Source organism: Tachypleus tridentatus, chromosome 1 (assembly GCF_004210375.1).
Source record: "Tachypleus tridentatus isolate NWPU-2018 chromosome 1, ASM421037v1, whole genome shotgun sequence".
In the NCBI taxonomy this organism is placed as follows: Eukaryota; Metazoa; Arthropoda; class Merostomata; order Xiphosura; family Limulidae; genus Tachypleus; species Tachypleus tridentatus.
In genome coordinates, this window is record NC_134825.1 from 82,100,953 (window position 1) to 82,122,705 (window position 21,753).

The window sequence follows — 21,753 nt, forward strand, 5'->3', positions numbered from 1 at the left end:
AAGCTTAATTTCACATAATTTATAATATTATGTTAAAGATTTGCTTTTCGCTGGTTAATTTTAATTTCACTTAAATTTTCTGCGTTATGTTGGTTGGTCCTAACCTAATTATGCTCATTTCAGTTTTATCATATATCAAAGTCATAACCCATAAGTTTAGTTTTACCCAACTTTATAGATTTATGTTCTATTACAGTTATAAATCCCGTGTTAATTATAAGTTTTTAAATCTGTATTATGTTTGAGTTTATCCTGAATTGTATTGTGTTTTAATTTGTTTTGCATTATTATTATTTTTAGGTTAGTTTAAAATTCCAGCATATAAATGATTTAGTGAGTCTTATCATTTTAACTCGCGTTTTAATCTATCTTGCACTTTATTATTATCCTGAATTTAACTTATAAAATGTTTTGAATTTTATTTGGACTTATTTATTTATTAAATTCATTTTGAGTTGAAGATTTTGCACCAGACGCAGATAGTCGCACCAATTGAGTTTAGTTGTTCTACATTTTTTAAATTCAATTTAAGTTAGATTTTTCGGCTGTTAAAGATAATATGTAAATGTTGTCTTTCTTTATTCTATATTTATTGGTCAAACATTTAATCTATGACTGCCTACTATCTACAGGAACGTTAAAGTAAATCCTACCTGTGAAAAGCAAGTAGTTGTGTACTTAACTTGAATCATCATCTCAGGCCAAGGATAGTGCTCTGACCACTTATGTTATGGCTACGAGTATAAAGATTATTCAAGTTATCCTGTACGCGCTTTGTCAGTCTTCCCTCCTGCTTCTCTCTTAGAAATGAGACTGTATAGCTTTTAACGATTAGAAGTTACTGAAATGAGAAAGATCATGGACGTATGTAAATCTAGGTTTAACAAAACGTTTCGTTGTTAAACGTATGTTTTTCGTGACGAAAATTTATTTTATATCTGGTCTCAACAGGTATAGAGAAATAATAGCAGTACGAAAGGACATTCAACCACATGTTGTGTCTTTCTGAGTAAAGACACACCAATGCTTTGCATGTAAGGATTTTTATTTATTGTTTTTCAACTGTGCCAGTTTCACTTTTATTTCTGTCACGGGCCTGATATGGCCAGGTGGTTAAGGCATTCCACTTGTAATTTGGGTATCGCGGGTTCGAATCTCCGTCACATCAAACATGCTCGCCCTATCAGTCGTGGGAACGTTATAATGTGATGGTCAATCCCACTATTCGTAGGTAAAAGAGTAGCCCAAGAATTGGCGGTGGGTGGTGATGAGTATCTGCCTTCCCTCTAATCTTACACTGATAAATTAGGGACGACTAGCGCCTTTGCGCGAAATTAAAAACAACAACAAACTTCCTGTCACTTTATCTTTCTGTAAGCAAATCTCTTTGAACCTCTAGAATTGAAAACTTCTGATTTAACTGTTACTTAAAGTTTTACTTGGGAATGACAGAACATTTAGAAGGTAAAAAAAAACCAAAAAAAAGTGACTATTACTTCTTTAAAGACTGCCATTAAACCAGACAGAAATTAAACGCAGCTCAACCAGCCTTTGCTTCAACTAAGTATTCATCAAACAGCGGAGAAGATAGGACATACAATGGAACACAACTCCTGTTTGTGTTGTAATATACTGTTGTAAGAAACAATGTTGTGTAAGGCGATGAACTATTGTCCTCTTGCGCCAGCGCCTAAATACTAATGTATATATATATATATATTCATTAAAAATGTCCACTATGACCGCTGTTTATTAATCTTTGCTATGTGTACGTGAGAACTATAACTAATAGAGAAAATTCATAGAACAATTCTAGAACCATGATGAGGATCATTGCTATTACTGTTTTTATAACTTGGGAAGTTGTTACTGAAGACTTCTAAAATAATAAATCCGAATACAGTTGAAAAAGAAAGAATATTTAAGTTGCATAATAAGATGATTAACTGGCAATAGTCAGTTGCTGCAGTCACTCAGTATTTTGTACTGAAACATGATAAGATTAATATTAAAAGTAGCCAATATTCTTACTGGAAAATGTTAGCAAAGCCTTGGACTTTAGTCAGAAATTATCTGATCAACAACAGTCGTAAGTTATTAATGTATATTTGACCAGCCACTGTTATCTATCTGTGTATTTATAAGAAAGTATCCAATCCTTACAGTGAAAACTAAATATCTTAAAAATACAAATTATTATCTTACTAAACAACAAAACCATTGTGCGACCTAATAAAATCCAGTCCTCATCAGAACAAAGGCAGCCAGTCAATGGCGTTCTCTGCTGCAATGGCTTTGTAGGACTTTGACAAGAATAACGGGATTGACAGGCACTTGTATAACCTGCCCACTAGTGAAAGTATAGAATTTATTCAGAGATATCACAACTAGAAATCTGATATCTTTAATTCATTGCCCTTCTAGTTACATTGGACCACACCCGGACTGTAATAACTAGAAATCATTATCTGAAAAAAATATAAAAATAGCAGGTGGGTTAAGTTAATCCGAGGGTCTCTGGCTCGAATCCCTGTCACATCAAACATGCTCGCCCTTTCAGCCATGGAAGCGTTATAACATGATGGTTAATCTCACTATTCGTTGATAATAAAGTAGCCTAAACGTTGGCGGTGGGTTGTAATAATTAGCTGCCTTCCCTCTACTCTTATACTGCTAAATTAGAGACTGCTAGCGCAGATAGTTCACGTGTAGCTTTGCACGAAATTCAAACAAACAAAAATCGCTAAAAGAAAAAAAAACAACCCGGAAACCACCCTTACTTTTTTATTTTACTTGAGATGCTAGGAAATTTTAAGCACAGTTTTAAACATGTGTATTTTTTTAACATACTTTATTCACAGTTAATTTCAGACACAACGTATTTATTAACACTGAAGTTTCGTTGTTTCACCTTTATTAGGATATTATTTTCGTGCATCACGAGTTAAATTGATATTGTCACGTGAAACAACAAAACGATATCGTTGATAAACATATCACTGCTGCAATTTATTGTTTGTTTGCTTGTTTCTGAATTTCGCGCACAGCTACTCGAAGGCTATCTGCGCTAGCTGTCCCTAATTTAGCAGTGTAAGAGGGAAGGCAGTTAGTCATCACCAGCCACCGCCAACTCTTGGGCTACTCTTTTACCAACGAATAGTGGGATTGCCCGTCACATTATAACGCTCCTACGACTGAAAGGGCGAGCATGTGTGGTGCGACCGGGATTCAAACCCGCGACCCTCAAATTACGAGTCGAACGCCTTAACACGCTTAGCCATGCCGGGCCCGTATTGCAATTTATCATAACTAATATGGCATCCAAGAAACGCGTCAATCTACTCCAGTTAAAACTACAAAACTCAATAAACGTTTTTAACATTATTTTTTACACTTTGTATGAAAGCTAGGCAGATTAACAAAATTATAGAAACTTTATTTCCCGATAAGTGTGCGTGTGTGTTTCCTTATAGCAAAGCCACATCATGCTATCTACTGAGTTTACCGAGGGGAATCGAATCCCTGATTTTAGCTTTGTAAGTCTGTGACGTTTCCGATAAGTAATATCTGAAAACTCAACCTTATTTATACTCAACGATTCAGTTTTAGATAATATTCCTCAACACACACACAAACACGCATTAAGTTTAAAACTTGAATGTTTACGTTTCTTCACATGTGCAATTATTTAATTTTGTTTACTGTGCAGGTTGATTTGCCTTTTTTACACCAGCCTGTACCACTCTCTTACAATTTTAAAGTGGATAAAAAAATATCTAACCTCTTTGCGTGGGAAATGTCTCACTTCCTTCTATTTTTTATTAGTAACTACGTGTATTTCGTGTTGGATACTCAAGCTTAGGTCTTACTTTTAATTTAGGTCAAAACGAGTAACATATTCAAGGCTATTTTATCCGGTTTGATAAAATGTCCTACTTTACTACCAGTCTAACTAGAGCTGGGTTGTCCTGGAACTTGTTTATTTGTTTTGAATTTAGCGCAAAGCTACATGAGAACTGTCTGCGCTACCCACCCTAATTTAGCAGTGTAAGACTAGAGGGAAGTCAGCTAGTCATAACCCCCCCCCCATGCCAAATCCTTAGCTACTCCTTTATCAAAGAATAACGCGATTGACAGTCACATTATCACACCACTCACGACTGAAAGAGTGAACAGGTTTAGTGTGACGGTGATTCGAACTCGCGACCCTCAGATTACGTCAAGTGTCCTAACCACCTGTCCATGCCGAACCGACTTGAAACTAATGATAAAAATAAATTCTGACCTCTTATTAATTCTACTTGTAAATCTTGTATTTTCTTTGTAAAATACTTTGTTAACTTATCTCAGCCTTAATGATTTTACAATAGTTATGCTTTTTCTCTATCATAAGAATAAATGTTATAAAAACTGAATACAATTTTAAAGCTGGAAAGTAAATACGTGAAATTATTGTTATTTAAAAAATGTGTTGTTAATACAATATATATGCCCGATAAGATCTACAAACATCTGTTTATGAAAATATAGTCTGTTTAAAAAATATAAATTATGTTTTTAATTTCAAAATTATTGTTTGCTGATAAGTTTGTCAAATTTTGTTTAAAACTACTTAATGTTCTCTCTCTCGGTGTTTAAGTGTATGTTCATACCCTGGAGGGTCAGGTCCTCTTTGACCTCTTCCTCCTCCCCGTACTTATGTGGTCTTGCAGTATTGAAATTTGTAATTATTTTATTTTTAGGTCAGAGTGAACTTAATATTATTCTGATCCTTTTCAGGGCAATGTCCATGTATTGTGGTACGTACATGGTTGTTATTTTGCTCTATCAGCAGAATGTCAAGTTTGTTCGTGGCACTTTTTTTAAAATTAATTTTTATTATTCTTATTTATTTATTTATTTTGCGTTTAAAATATAAATTGACTGGGAATAGATGTTTAGGACTAACTTCATCATATATGAGGTACCTATCTAGTTCGCATAGTAATTCATTTTTCATGCAATTTTTATCGAAGCACGTTATTGTATTATGTAGGAGTCTATCTGGTATGGTTGGTATGTCCGAATATTTGTGTATGAATTGAGATGATATAGTTCTTGGAATTCTGTATGCTGCTGTGAGGAGTGTGTTTTGGATTGTTTATAGTTTGGTTTTGATTATTTTATTGCTTACAGTTATCCATGCTGGAGCTGCATAATCTATTACTGGTCTAATATATGTTTTGTAGATTTTTATTATGTTATCTGTAGATGCTCCACTGTTTTTGCCAATTAGACTCCAAACATAGTTAGTTCTTCGCCAGACTTTATTTTTAATTTCGTTAACGTGGTTAATCCAAGTTAATTTTGAATTATAGGTTAGACCTAAAAAGTTTGCCGATGGGGCAGTCTGAAGTAGTGTGCCGTTCATATATATTTCTGGCCGTTGTTTTTTGTGTTTTGTAAATTTCGTAAAGACTACGAGTTGTGTTTTTGCTATTTATTTTTATTCTATATTTTTGACAGTATTTGCTTATTCTATTTAGTTGTGGTTGTATGTTGGTGGCTGCTATTGTTGGTGTTGCGGCACTTTTCCAGACTGCCACATCATTAGCGAACTGTGAAGAGAATCCATGATTCGGATCCTTCAGTGGTATAACGTTTACATATATAATGAAGAGTATCTTAATGTTTATCTGGTAGCCGTTCTAAATCAGATGTTTTACACTAGAGGAAAGCTAGCTAGTGAGTATAACCTTTTATTAGTTCTACCCTTCTACCAACTAATAGTGCACTTGACCGCTTCATTTTAAGAGCTCCACACCTAAAGAGACGAACATGTTTGGCCTGTGAAATTAGAACCCGTGAACTGCAGATTGCGAGTCGAACGCCGTAAACACTTGGCCATTAGCGATTAGCGGTTCAATTTAAGTACTTGAGAAACAGTATGTCTGTGTGTTTCCTCATAGCAAAGCCACATGGGGCTATCTGCTGAGCCCATCAAGGGGAATCAAACCCCTGATTTTAGAGTTGTAAATCCGTAGACATACCGCTGTACTAGCGGGGGGTAAACAGTATCAAATTTGTTCTGATATTTTGAGCAAGTATTCAACAAACTGAAGGGAAAATTAATCACTATTCCTGTACTGATGTACCCAGGTCTTAAAAATCCTATCGGCCCGGCATGGCCAAGCGCGTAAGGCGCGCGACTCGTAATCCGAGGGTCGCGGGTTCGCGCCCGCGTCGCGCTAAAACATGCTCGCCCTCCCAGCCGTGGGGGCGTTATAATGTGACGGTCAATCCCACTTTTCGTTGGTAAAAGAGTAGCCCAAGAGTTGGCTGTGGGTGGTGATGACTAGCTGCCTTCCCTCTAGTCTTACACTGCTAAATTAGGGACGGCTAGCACAGATAGCCCTCGAGTAGCTTTGTGCGAAATTCCAAAAAACAAACTTAAAAATCCACTGAAATCAAATACAGATATGAAGAATTTTGCAGTAGAAGCAGTAGTTTCGGGAATATAACACGGAAAAATCACGTGATTACTTACTATAGTAAAACAATGAACGCTTCGGAAAGGAGGTATAATACAGCTTTAAAAAAAGCTTCTAAGTGTTGTTGGAGCCCTAAATTATTTTCGTCAATGTCTATATGAACAAAAACTTTTACACACTGGAGAGATCATATAACATTAACGAAGCTGGTGAATTTTTGTTATCCAGAATGCCAGTTAACCAGATGGCTCTGGAAACTTCAGGTACCAACGGAGTTTAATCTAAGGTGTGATATAACTAAGTTAAGGTACCAACACAGTTTAATCTAAGGTGTGATATAACTAAGTTAAGGTACCAACACAGTTTAATCTAAGGTGTGATATAACTAAGCTGAGGTGCCAACACAGTTTAATCTAAGGTGTGATATAACTAAGTTAAGGTACCAACACAGTTTAATCTAAGGTGTGATATAACTAAGCTGAGGTGCCAACACAGTTTAATCTAAGGTGTGATATAACTAAGCTGAGGTGCCAACACAGTTTAATCTAAGGTGTGATATAACTAAGTTAAGGTACCAACACAGTTTAATCTAAGGTGTGATATAACTAAGCTGAGGTGCCAACACAGTTTAATCTAAGGTGTGATATAACTAAGTTAAGGTACCAACACAGTTTAATCTAAGGTGTGATATAACTAAGCTGAGGTGCCAACACAGTTTAATCTAAGGTGTGATATAACTAAGCTGAGGTGCCAACACAGTTTAATCTAAGGTGTGATATAACTAAGTTAAGGTACCAACACAGTTTAATCTAAGGTGTGATATAACTAAGCTGAGGTGCCAACACAGTTTAATCTAAGGTGTGATATAACTAAGCTGAGGTGCCAACACAGTTTAATCTAAGGTGTGATATAACTAAGTTAAGGTACCAACACAGTTTAATCTAAGGTGTGATATAACTAAGCTGAGGTGCCAACACAGTTTAATCTAAGGTGTGATATAACTAAGTTAAGGTACCAACACAGTTTAATCTAAGGTGTGATATAACTAAGCTGAGGTGCCAACACAGTTTAATCTAAGGTGTGATATAACTAAGCTGAGGTGCCAACACAGTTTAATCTAAGGTGTGATACCCACAAGATACGAACTTGAAGCCAATTATTTAATAGATCAAAAATAATGGCAGAAAAGACCGTGTGGCAAACAGTTGCTCCACATAATTTGAAGAAACAGTGTATCGAGCACAGTGGGATTGATTATGCTTACAGGAGGGGGTGTTTGTTATGTTGGAAAGGAAAAGATGTCAGTGGTAAGAAATAAGGATGGACTACAGTTGGTACATCCACAATTTCTGCATTACAAAGCACTTCATCAACTCCACAGCATTCGATAGCTGAATACTTGAATGTTAAGATACTGGAAGAAGTGCGATAGTTGGATTGAAGGCCGTGAATCTGTTGAGAAAATCATGTGAACTATGCTGTGATAAACAAAAAAAAAAATACAAAAAACACGGGTAGCCATATCAATACTACATTGTAGCGTTGATTGAGAAAGTTGCAATCGATGCATGGCTTTCTGCCACAGAATAACAATAAGATTAAATACATCATGGTTATGATGGACTATTTCACTACATGATCAGAATAGTATGTCATTCCTAACAAGGCAATAGCAACCACAGCAAAGACATTTTGCAATTCATTTTGTTTTAAGATTTGGGGTGTCTATAGATCTTCATACAGATGAGTGATGGCCTTTGAATCAGCCTCATTTGTGTTATTGTGTCAGATTGTTGGAGTTTAGAAAAAACCAAGACAACACCTATTCATCCATCTTACATTGACATGATGGAGAGATATGGTCGTATGCATTGGATCAATTAGCAATTATCACAAAACAGCCTCAGAAAACATGGGGTTAAGATATTTCATTGGCATTTATGAATTACCAAACGTGTAGTTACAGGACACACACTGTAATCACCGATGTTTGAGAGAGAGATTTAAAAATGTTATTGGACCTACTGTACTTGCATAAAGAAAAGCTAAGAAACAACATTAACGGAATTTTTAAAACTTTACTCGGAAAATACTTAAATCAGCTTTAAAGTTACGTAGCTGTTCAGAAGAACTACAGTCATGTGAAAAAGTTAGGACACCCTATGAAAGCCTGTGTATTTTTGTAAACATTTTTGGATATATAGATATTTAATTTCAATTTTAACAATACTGAGAGATTATAGGAATATAACTAAACAATTAAACTGAAGAAAAGACTTTTCAAGATCTTCTGTAAATGTAATTCTACAAAAATGCATATTCTAACTGAGGAAAAGTTAGGACACCCCCACATTTATTCCCACTTAAAATGGCTCAACTCATACACAGGTGTATCACACCAGGTACATATGATTAGAAGATCGTTACTCAGCATTTTGAATGAGGCTTGCCCTATTTAAACCTCAGACATTTAGTTTGGTGTGCTCTTGATCGTTGAAGTGAGAGTGAGCACCATGGTGAGAGAAAAAGAGCTGTCTGAGGCCTTCAGAAAGAAAATTGTAGCAGTTTACGAGTCTGATAAGGGATTTTAAACGATCCCAAAACGTTTTGAAATCAGCCATTTCACTGTCCAGAAAATAGTCAACAAGTGGAGGGCTTTCAAAACAACTGCCAATATGCCCAGGTCTGGTCGTCTAAGCAAGTTCACCGCGAGAGCAGACCGCAAGATGCTAAAAGAGGTCTCCAAACACCCTAAAATGTCATAACGGACCTACAGCAGGCTCTGGCTACTGTTGATGTTAAAGTGCATGCCTCTACAATCAGAAAGAGACTGCACAAGTTTAACTTGCATGGGAGGTACGGGAGAAAGAGAAACATCAAGGCCAGACTAAAGTTTGCCAGAGTGAATGTAGACAAAGCTCAGGACCTCTGGAATAATGTTCTTTGGACAGATGAGTCCAAAATTGAATTATTTGGACACTAGAACAGAGGACATGTTTGGCGTAAACCAAATACAGCATTCCAGGAAAAGAACCTCACACCAACTGTAAAGCATGGAGGTGGAAGTGTCATGGTTTGGGGCTGCTTTGTTGCAGCAGGACCTGGACAGCTCACAATCATAGAATCCACCATAAATTCTACTGTGTATCAGAGGGTGCTTGAGGATCATGTGAGACCATCTGTAAGAAAATTAAAGTTGAAGCGGAACTGGACCCTGCAACACGACAATGACCCAAAACATACCAGTAAATCCACCAAGGAATGGCTGAAAACTAAGAAATGGAGAGTCCTGGAATGGCCGAGTCAAAGCCAAAATCTTAATCCCATTGAGATGCTGTGGGGTGACTTGAAACGGGCTGTACATGCAAGAAATCCCCTCAAACATCTCACAGCTGAAAGAATTCTGCATTGAGAAGTGGGGCAAACTTTCTTCAGACTGATGTCAGAGACTGGTAGATGGCTACAAGAAGCGTCTTACCACAGTTATTTCAGCCAAAGGGGATAGATAACACTAGCTATTAGAGGGTAGGGTGTTCTAACTTTTTCCTCAGTTAGAATATGCATTTTTGTGGAATTACATTTACAGAAAATCTTGAAAAGTCTTTTCTTTAGTTTTAATTGATTATTTATATTCCTATAATATCTCAGTATTGTTAAAATTGAGATTAAATGTCTATATATCCAAAAATGTTACAAAAATACACAGGCTTTCATAGGGTGTCCTAACTTTTTCACATGACTGTATATGCTCTACTAAAAACAATCAATGAAGTTTTTTTACAGAACTCAAAATAACAGGCAGTCCAAGCCAATGGTCAATCATTACGATTATCTTTTAATGTACTTTGGTGAGATAAAGACGAGATGAATAACTTCATTAACAAAATATTTAACAGATAGTTAGTTAACCTACTAAGGAGCCCAGGTTACTGTCAGTACCATCCAAGGATTACCAAGCGCAGAACTATCAGTGGATTTGCTCGACCACCTAACTAAAGAGAACTTCTACGAAAGAACAGCAGATAAAGATAACGAACGAGAAATTACCTCATCTGTATACCGTAACATAACTTTCGGAAAAGAAATCCACCAGAAAGGCTTAATGAATGGACAGTTAAATTTGCTGTTTTATTTGTGCATTCGGATTAATGAAGATACTTCACAAATTAGGAAGAGGCAGTGTTATAAACAATATGCTTTATATTTTAATTTATATGTTTGTTGGCTAGAGAAAACTCGTCATTATGTAATTATGATGACATTATGATCTAGAAATATTGCGTAGTAAGCATCAAACGTGTATGGTATCATTAATTTGTTATTGTTACCTGGACTCGATTTTGCATTATTTGTACAAGTAATCCTACCAACTACAGTGATACTCTGCAGGACTACCAACTCTCACCCATTCAGAACGACATTATCTTCATCTGGGCCTATTCTCAAACTCACCCTCATTGATGACAAGTCTCAAGTTTGGGTCCAGTTAGCAGCTTTCTATAAGGTATTATGAGTGGTTAACAAGTTGGATCAAGGATTTGTTATGTACTATATTGATTCAGGGAGTGTATATTTTTTCTTTATTGAATAAAAACTTTTCTCGAGGAACATACCACAAATCACCCCCCTCCTAATACACAATTGCTTTCGGTGCTCTCAGCATTTAAACACACGTTAAAATTTCAAGTCTCATTTAAATAGTTTCCTAAAAGTTACCAGCCCTAATACTTTGTAGATGTCGTCACTGGCTTTCACTAAATTAAGCATTATGTTATGTATTATTTTAAGATTTTCTTTTATATACACTTGTTTGATGCCTAACGTTGCTATTAACATGCAAAAGTTTTGCAAAACAATAAACCTATATTAGATCAATCAGAATAATTTGCAATATTAATATCATCAATCGATTAGCACCTCGCATTCTACTTGTATCACAGTGAGTTACGAAATGTGTTTTTAATGTTTATATATATTGCTTTAATAAATTTACGTTTAGTGACCTTTCGCTGTTTCTAAAGAGCTTAGGACCAAAAAACTGAGTAAAGTTATTAATTTTACAACATGTTGTTTGACTTCGTTTATTCTCGTCGAGTGTTCAAATTAATCCACGAAGTTTAGGCTAACGACGAACCAAAGACTATAATAGTTCGTCAATGCAGCCTATTACGATATACGATATGGTAAATTTATTTCTCATGTTTTTGCTTAATGTTTACTGTTTTGTGATAGATTACATCTTTAAGTTATACTAACTACAACTAACTCTACTTAATATTCTATTTATTGAGTAAACAATCCACTCTTACATTTAATAACAACTAGATAATTTTTGAAAGTCTCCGGTTGTCTTCCGAGTTTCTAGAAAATCTCAGGCGATCTTAAACTGAAATACTTACAAAGATCGTTATTTTGCGGTGGGTGTTGTGGACTAAGCGCCTTTTATGTAATATATCAGTTACACAATAGGAACGGCTGGTACAAATACGCAAACATCTAAAAGAAAACAATAATTGAAAATGACGTCATATTGCACTTTCGTGCATCTAGTTTTTCAAAAACAGGCAAACAAACAGCATGCAGGAAATTGTACATAGCAGGATGTTCTGACGTCTAAAGAGACACATGTGCATAATTCTGTATTCAATATTTTGACGTTTGGCTACTTGAACAAATCATTTTTATTCCCACTTGAAATATGATTTTTAAAAAAAATTATGAACCCTTCTATTTTCTTACAACATAACGGTGAGATTTAGACATGCTTTCTTCCTATTTATTTTCCCTCAGACAATGCTTTATTGTTTATTACAACAATGAACCATTGCGGATAAGCATCTCTTTGCTTAAGGAACTTTGCGCTCAATCCCATATTTTCAATCTCCTAAAACAATTAGCATTGGAATGTCCTTGAATTGTCAACAACATTTACTTCTCTTTATATTCTTTAATAAATGTTATATGAAAATAATATTCTAGTTTTTACATGTACATGCTTTATGTAAATAATAATTTTAATATAAATATATGTTGTACATAACTTATTAACAATCGGCACAAATACATTCAGCACCATTTTGCAAAGTAGATATCTGCATTAAGCCTATCATAACAACACCACATTTCAGAGTTACAAGGTTTTCAAGATTACCGCTGAGTCACCTGGAAGGTTTGTTTTAGAATGTACAACATTTATGAAACTATATATTCATAAATTAAACACAGTTAATTTTTATTATGTTTTCTTTTTTCAAAGTATCAAAAAGTAACACAATAAAAAAGAGTTTTGTTTGTTTTGGAATTTCGCACAAAGCTACTCGAGGGCTATCTGTGCTAGCCGTCCCTAATTTAGCAGTGTAAGACTAGAGGGAAGGCAGCTAGTCATCACCACCACCGTCAACTCTTGGGCTATTCTTTTACCAACGACCGTTACATTATAACGCCCCCACGGCTGGGAGGTCGAGCATGTTTAGCGCGACGCGGGCGCGAACCCGCGACCCTCGGATTACGAGTCGCACGCCTTACGCGCTTGGCCATGCCGGGCCAGTATGCCGTGAAGAGATATCAAGTAACTGTGAGGACATGTAAGCTAAATATTTCACAAACAGTTAAACAAATTAAAGAAACTCGAACTGCATTTACTTTAAGTTCAATATAATAAAGTGATTCAAACTTCACAAGTTTTAGGCCTATCAATGTTAAGAATAGTGGGCTTCAAAAACTTATGTGCTTAGTCTTACGAATCTCACGAGAAAGATGATTCATTATTTCGTATTAGCATCTGTCACCAGAGTTGGCTGTCTCAAGTTCCATATATTTTTGTATGCTAACTGGAAACTATCTTACACTGTATATGGAATGTTTTGTTTTAGGGCTTTTGCTCGAGAAGGGGGATAAAAAGTCCCTGAAATAGGGTACATTTCCACTTGTTTATATACACTTTTTGTGTTAAATTTAGACACAAGTACTTCATCGGTTGAGTCAATTATCATTGTCCACGAAACAGGGAATGGAAGAATGGAATTAACATATAATGAGATAATTATAAATTTAATAACAAAAGAAAGAAGAAAAGAGAATGTTATACAACATTGTTCTTTATACAGTTCTTACTATCTTACGAGTACTCTCAGCTGGTGATAATAAACTAAAAATAAACCTGAAGGAACGAAAGATAAAAGGAATCACAGAAAGCTAGAAAAAGACAGTTAGACAACAAGAATGTTAGTATTATAAATTATAACTACCAGTACGTTAGTTTGGTGCCAGCAAAAATTATGTACATATGTAACATTCAGCTTTAGCCAATGTTTCTTTATATTATAGTTAGCTACTGGATGAATTTAGTTTAGTGATCAGTAGATGCCATAAGGACTACGTTTTGAAATTTTACGATATTTCATTTTAAATTACATAAGTTCACTTTTACATGAACGTCTGAGTAAAAACTTAATGTGCTAATTGCCGAAGAATGTGGTACGTTGATATTTTATTTATTGATTAAAAAAATGGAGACTGCTTACATCATACAAATCTCAGGGATTGTTGTTCCCTTGTGGGACTGCGATAAACTTAAGGACTTACAACTCTAAAATCTGGGATTCGATTCTTCGCTTGGGACACAGCAGGTATCCCAATGTAACTTCTGTTGTCTCAGGTTTTGAACTACTGACCATAGGGAAGGTAGTGAGTCACCAACGTCCTACCGTGCATGTTAAAAGATTTTATGATATCGCACAGATTAGAACCCGGCTTACCAGCTCCGAAATTTAGGGCTTTTCACACTTATTTATTTATGATGTTAAATGTCCTTAAAAGAGTAATATGTTTAGCTTCGTTGTTAAAGAGAGAAAAACTATCTATTTCAGAAAGAATGACCAATATAATCTTTTATTGTTATATTTTATTTTTTAAAAAAGGGGTGCATTAGGAGGAAAAAAAGTTCCACAACTGATATAAAGACTTATAATGTAAATTGAAATATTTCTTAAAAAACAGGCTTCATTTACTTCAATTGCACGAATGTATATCGTGGAATACTAAATTCGTATTCAAATATTAAGGAAGAATTGAACGTTTTTTGCTGTTGTTTTGAGCCGTTTAGATATAAATATACACTTAATAATAAATCAATAAATAATTAAAAGAAGAATTTTTAATTTTATACTCTAAGTACTATTTATTTGGAATTTTTAATTGAATTATCATGGCCTTTTAAATTTGTTATAAGAACATTTTTAATGTATCATTCTCCCAGAGTAACATAAATTGCAGCCTCGTACATGGATGTCCCCAACTTTGAAGTGATAAACTAGAGAGAAGAAATTTGCTAGCAGTACTCACCACCAACTACTTACCTAAGCGAACAGTAAAACTTGACCGCCACTCGTATAATTCATCCATCGCCCCATAAAGTGGAGAACATTTTCTGTGTCAGAGGGCCGCGAACTATAAAACCCTCGGATTCACAGTACAAACACTTTAACCACTGAGCAACTTCCGACAATTTTTAAATACAAATATGACTTAAACATATTACATTAAAGCTGCTTTACTACGTACTAAGTTACAATGTGGAATTTTATTTTTTAACAAAAATCTTCTCCAAGGAAATTATAATTGGTGAAATTGTGGTAAAAGTCAACAGAACATGTGTAAATAAATCGTAATAGTTTCCTTCCAAATACGAAGAGGCCAGCACCATCACTAAAGGACGACCCAGTACAATCCAAACAGCTATACTGTGAGATAGCCGATTTATCCAGTTTTGTTGGTTGACTTCATTGTCACAGATAAGGTAAGAAATCCGATCTGTAAGAGATGAAAGTACAAATAATTTGGTTATTGTTAAAACTTCTGAGACAGAGTTCAGACCATACCTTATTTTACTTTTCAGATTAGGAACAAGTTATGCAGTTTTCAAGGCCTTATTAGTAACTAGAAGATAAATTTAAATTGATCAGCTGACCCTTTTAACCTTTCAGAGTACTTTAGTGGGATAAAATGTATTGAATAAACACTGCAATTAACTTCCTTTCTTTTTCTTCCCACAAGCAGCCGTCGACTCCAAAGCCAGAGCTTTTGACAGTTGAGTTTTCATCATTGTATATATAAAAGTTGCAAGCACATGTGTTGAGAGATAGCCGTTTTATACAGTTTTTGTAGCTTAAATTCTGCATCACAAATACAGTAAAATGTACTCTGTATTATAACTTAAAATATACTTGGATTATGTATCATTGAGCTATTGGTATATATAATAACTTATTGACAAAAGAAAAGCAAATGATAAGATATTTCGTATCTTCAATCTGTACGTCACCTCATGCGACACATGACCTGAATGGCCAGATAAAAGGCTCTTAAAGCTAACTGAATAACAAATTGACGACTACTTTTTTACCTTAGATATTTTCTGAAAGTTCAAAGCATGTTCAGCAACGTTTCGCGAGCTCGAACATTGGTCACACACAACATAAACTAATAAAATGAATACGGACACAGCTAATACTTATTGTTTTTAGAAATTTGACGTTAATATGATATATAAAAATAAATTTGTAGATTGTTTTGCATTTAATTTCGCGCAAAGCTACAAGATGGTTATCTGCGCTAGCCGTCCTTAATTTAGCAGTGTAAGACTAGAGGGAAGGCAGCTAGTCATCACCACCCATCGCCAATCTTGAGTTACTCTTTTATCAACGAATTGTAGGATTGACCGTAACATTATAACGCTTTCACGGCTGAAAGGGCGTGCGTGTTTAATGTGGTAGGGATTCGAACCCGAGACCATCAGATTATGAGTAAAATATCCTAACAACCGGATATGCTGGGCTGTGCTTGTAGAAAGTTTCGATACTGGGGTCGAGCGCTTGTGAGAAAATTACAGAAACAGTTCACTGGGATATTTATATAATGTTGAAAGATGAGTTGGTTTACAGATTAATAGCATTAGGAAAATGATGAAACATTTATTTAAAAAATTAAAAACAGAAAGAACGAGTATTAAAATTATATATATATAAAGCTTATTCATATCGATATTTGACCCTAACGTCTTTACATAGACATAAAAAACCGTTGTTTCAATTTTACGTGTTCTGTACAACATCATTGTGTTAAATAAATCAACACCCGTGAAAGTATATGACAATATACTGATGCTGGTAGCTTTTTCTGTTAATAATAGCAACAATGAAAATGCGACACAGAGTTAATAAGACAATAAATAAATAAAAGGACAATATGTATGAGTGTGTGTTTCTCTTATAGCAAAGCCACCTCGGGTTATCTGCTCAGCCCACCGAGGGGAATCGAACCCCTGATTTTAGCGTTGTAAATCCGGAGACATAACGCTGTACTAGCGGGGGCGAATTTGTATAAAACCAACAAGACAATAATCTAGTTCTAATTATTCATTATCTAGCGGTCTCTCCACAGGTTGACAAAATAATCATGAACAAAGTTCAGGTATTTCAGAACGATCCTATGGGAGAACATGTTTAACTGGCATACGATTTGGTGTCTATATTTATAACTCGCGACACCCTCTTCCCTTTGTTCTGTTATTAGCTAACTTCTCGTTATTAACAGATGTCATTCTTGATGCCGTTTACATTGTGTAACTTACAGAGTTATCAATACTCACTCGTTGAACGTGTGAATTAAGCATTTAGGCCTATTCTCATGTTTAGATACATTAGTAGGCCCGGCATGGTCAAGCATGCGACTCGTAATCTGAGGGTCGCGGGTTCGCATCCCCGTCGCACCAAACATGCTCGCCCTTTCAGCCGTGGGGGCGTTATAATATGACGGTCAATTCCACTATTCGTTGGTAAAAGAGTAGCCCAAGGGTTGGCGGTGGGTGATGATGACTAGCTGCCTTCCCTCTAGTCTTACACTGCTAAATTAGGGACGGCTAGCACAGATATGTATATGTATATAGCACAGATAGCCCTCGAGTAGCTTTGTGCGAAATTCCAAAAAAAACACAAAAAAAACTGAAACGAATAGTAGTTGTTGTACTAGCTAACCCCATATAATATTGATTCAAGAAATGCATTTGCTTCATTGAATAAAACATTATTTAAGGAAAGCATGTCTCGCGACTCTTCTCTCTCCAAAGCGACTGCCTTCGACGCTCGAAGCATTTTACTGCGCAAAAAAGTTGTACTTTTTCAAATCTCACGCACATATCGTTATGGGCGTCTTGGGGCGTGCTTCCTTAAAAGTGTTCTATTCAATAAAGCAAAATAATGGAATATAGTTCATTTCGTGGATCAATGTGATGTTAAATATGGAGCGAGCTGGTCCAGAACCATGATGTGTTTAGAAAGTTGTTAGTTTGAAAAAAACGTGAGATATTTTAACTAATGCGTGTAAGCGTGAGAACAGGCACAACTACGTGAGTCTCACCGAGCCTGGCCTGGTGGTTAGAGGGTTCGACTTACAATCTGTAGGTACCGGATTCAAATTACCTTCACCGAACATTGTTGTTCCACTGGAATAGCGGCATGTTTGCGGACTTATACCGCAAAAAATCGAATTCCAATACCAGTGATGGGCAGCGTACAGATAGCCTTTTGTTTAGGTTTGTGCTTAATTCCAAAATATTGCTCATCTGGGTTACTGTTAGGACCAACCATCCATGTGTAAGATTTCTTGACTAATACTAACCGACCTCAAAATTAAATTGGAATAAGGTCGATGAAGAAGAATGCGAGTTTCATGTTAGCTCTATCTTTTAAGCCGTAGACTAAATACACTTAACTTCTGTAGTTTATACAATGGTTTTATTGTAAAGTTTTTCTTTGTTCTTTACCATGTATCTAATTGTGTTTTTAAATATTGTTGCTATTCTTAATCGTCTCCCGGCATGGCCAGGTGGTTAAGGCACTCGACTCTGAGGGTCGCGAGTTCGAACCCCCTTCGCGCCAAACATGCTCGCCTTTTCAGCCTTGGGAGTGTTATAATGTAACAGCCAATGCCAGTTGATAAAAGAGTAGCCCAAGAGTTGGCGGTGGGTAGTGATGACTAATTGCTTTTCTCTAGCCTTATACTCCTAAATTAGGGACGGCTAGCTAAAATAGCCCTCGTGTAGCTTTGCGTGGAATTCAAAAACAAAGGTCAAGTAGATTATTCGACGCTCGCTATGTGAAAGCAGGTTTATTGGGTGTACTCCCATTTTCTCTCGCAGCTAATTTTGAGGCACTGAATTTATAAATCCCGCAAATTTTTTATCTTGAAAAGGAGTTGTCACGTTATAATCAAATAAAGTATGTCAAATTTTGCCTCCTTTGCCATAGACCACTTTTCTGTGACTCCGTCTCCAAAATTATAAAATCAACTTGAATTCTCAAAAGAAGCGACTTGATGAAAAAGTTGTATATCCACGATATTATTATTATACTCATTTGCGACCGTTGTGAAGGGGAATACCAATATATGTGAACATTCCAATTGAAAAAAGTACAACTTTTCTTTAAACCTGCAAGGATATATATATAAAAATAAAAGTGTAACCTTTTACAGTTCACAAGGTTCAGTCTTCCAAAGTCTCCCGGTCGGACAGCGGTAAGGCTACGGATTTACAACATTAAACTTGGGGTTCAATTCTCCTCTGTAGACATAACCGAGAATGGCTTTGCTATAATACAACACACACTGTCTTCCAAAACATCAAGTTTTGAGATATTTTTCTCCTTAAATATGTGTGTGTGTACATATATATATATATATATATATCCTGTAGATGCAACATATATATAAGTTGAACTTGAACTTCATTTAGGCAAAGTTTAAATAAACTAATCTATGAGACTTTGGGGGTGATAAATACAATACATTAGTCATAAGGATTTAACCTCTTGAGTCCAAAACTGTAAATAGATTTCAAATCAGTCAAGAGGTGACGGAACTATGAGTTAAAATTTTGTACTTGAAAAACTCGAAGTTATTCATTAAGCCACTATGCCGCGACTAAAAATGTAGTTATTACCATAAAATTATCTTTATTATTTTGACACAAACTTGTAACAAAAGTCAAAATACTGATCCAACTAACATTAAGTATATCATTATTTGTTATTGACATTTAAAACGTAACGCTTAGAAATCATTTGATCATCTCTGTATCCATTAACTGTTAATAACCCTAAACAAAATATCACCGTTTGATATTAAACTCTCAAATTGTATACATTAGAGTTCGATTAAATTTATCTTGAGTTTTTATAAAGATATTAGACTGTTAGGTCCTTGAAAATATTAACTGTATAAGGGTATCTCAAATATAAAGTGAAAAGTGATATTCTTTTTGTCTGGCAGTTGCTCCTATTTCAATTATATCAGTTGATAACAGTGGATTCTTAGTTCCATATAAAAAACGTAAGTTGATAGGTTTTGTTTGGTTGGTTTATTGTTCAATTTCGCGCAAAGCTACATGAGGGCGATCTACGCTAGCCGTCCCTAATTTAGCAGTGTAAGACTAGAGGGAAGGTAGCTAGTCCACACCGCCCACCGCCAACTCTTGAGCTACTCTTTTACCAACGAATAATGGAATTGACTATAACATTATAACACCCCCATGGCTAAAAGGGCGAGCATGTTTGGCGCGACGAGGATGCGAACCCGCGACCCTCAGATTACGAGTCGCACGCGCTCACAAGCTTGCCCATGCCGGGCCAGAAGTTTACGTTAAAATGATGTCTTATTTAATAATAGTAAAGGTGAATATATATGACACTCACAACCAGTTTAACCAACAATAAGACAAGCCCACACCTATTTGTATGTCCTAAATACAGTTTAATGCGATTTACGTTGTTGGAGTGAAGCCAATATAGTGCTGTGTAATATATGTTATGACCTGGGTTATACAACTTTTGTATGTAGGGTTTTCGAATTAATAACACCTTACCTGATGCCATTTTTTCCCCCTTCTCTGGCTCACACAATAACGAGACAGAAGAACGCGTCCTTTCTTTGATACAGAATCTTAATAGCACCACAGTTAAAATGTACATAAGGTATGGTACACTAACAAATACATCCTTTAAAACGTCACTTTTCGATATAAGTACGCGACATATAAGACTTTCGATTTGCCAGTTCCAAGTAGTTGACAATTTGCCAAGAGGACCAAAAATTAAAACACCAGTTTTTAGTGTCTCTTCTTCATAAGCCCAGGCCAAATGTGCCGTCTTTACACTTGCTGTGGAAACTGCAACAAATGCTACACAGGTGTTGAGTAATATCTTTATTGTTCTATGCCTGATGCCTTTGAAATTTGATGCAAGCTGAACTAGAGGCTCTGTCAAAAGATTTAAGCTTATTCCAAGGTACAAACAAGAAAGAAGGGTTACACCAATCAGTTGAACTGTGCACAAGTCAATGGATGTTGTGAATAGTGGTATCCAACGTTCCGTTAGAATGAATACGGTCAGTACTGAAAATTCGCAAAACCATAACAACAGGTATAAAATATTACCAATGAAGAACAAACTATTTCTGAATTCTGTTGTCCATTTTTTCAAAGCCGACTTTCGCAGATTACCAATTAACCTTTGTGTGTTAATTTGTAGCAACCACAGGAACACAAAAACACGGAAAAACGTCGTAGCAGCTAAAATTATTTCTGGAAACATTGCTTTTAGCTGGGTTTATATATACGTATTTAATTTATATTCCAATTTATATCGCTTAACTATTAAAAGTTTTAGTAGTTATATTAGTTCTTTGTTCATAAATTCATCGGTTTTAGAAATCGAAATCACTTTAGTGGATATTACGATGTATTCATATTTTCTATACAAACGAACTATAAAGGTTTCCTACAGGGCGGTCTAACAGGGAACAGTTTTCGCTGTGACAGTGGCTACTTCAGGATGCGTGATTTGCGAAAGCTAGTATTTGACTAACATGGGAAATTGTATGACAACGTCAAAAGTTGAATCTGAACTCAGTTCGACGTCACCAACTCTAGCAGCCAAGATTATTTAGGGTTCGGAGAAGAATAAAGTAGGCCAACCGTTCATGCAAACTGGTTGAGGAAGTTCACGTGATGTGTCGAACTATTCATACGCCTGAAAACCGCGTGTATAAAACATGCGACATATAACTTTACAATAAAGCAACATATGCGGAAATAGCTTTTGTTTAATTGCCTTGTACTTGATTTATGCATAAAAACCTGTCAAACGAATTTTTCACATTTAATTCTATAGACAAAAGTCATGTCTATATTGCTTAAAAACTGCCCTCAGTGATAGCTTTTTTATAATTA

At 35.6% G+C, this 21,753-nt stretch overlaps 1 protein-coding gene across 2 annotated transcripts; it reads right to left on the reverse strand.

Moving 5' to 3' along the window:
* Positions 1–633: 633 nt before the first annotated feature.
* On the reverse strand, positions 634–21,502 carry LOC143253630 (uncharacterized). Of its 2 annotated transcripts, XR_013029745.1 has the most exons (3): positions 20,389–21,502; positions 14,828–15,281; positions 634–841 (listed from the first exon to the last, which is right to left on the reverse strand). XR_013029745.1 is itself a non-coding variant. In XM_076507791.1 (2 exons), the coding sequence occupies exons 1-2, from the start codon at positions 21,113–21,115 to the stop codon at positions 15,052–15,054; spliced, it is 957 nt and encodes a 318-aa protein (XP_076363906.1). In that variant the 5' UTR covers positions 21,116–21,502; the 3' UTR covers positions 12,895–15,051. The 2 variants fall into 2 exon arrangements, 1 of the variants encoding a protein (XP_076363906.1); XM_076507791.1 differs by lacking the exon at positions 634–841 and having other exon boundaries at positions 12,895–15,281.
* Between the last annotated feature and the right edge of the window lie 251 nt (positions 21,503–21,753).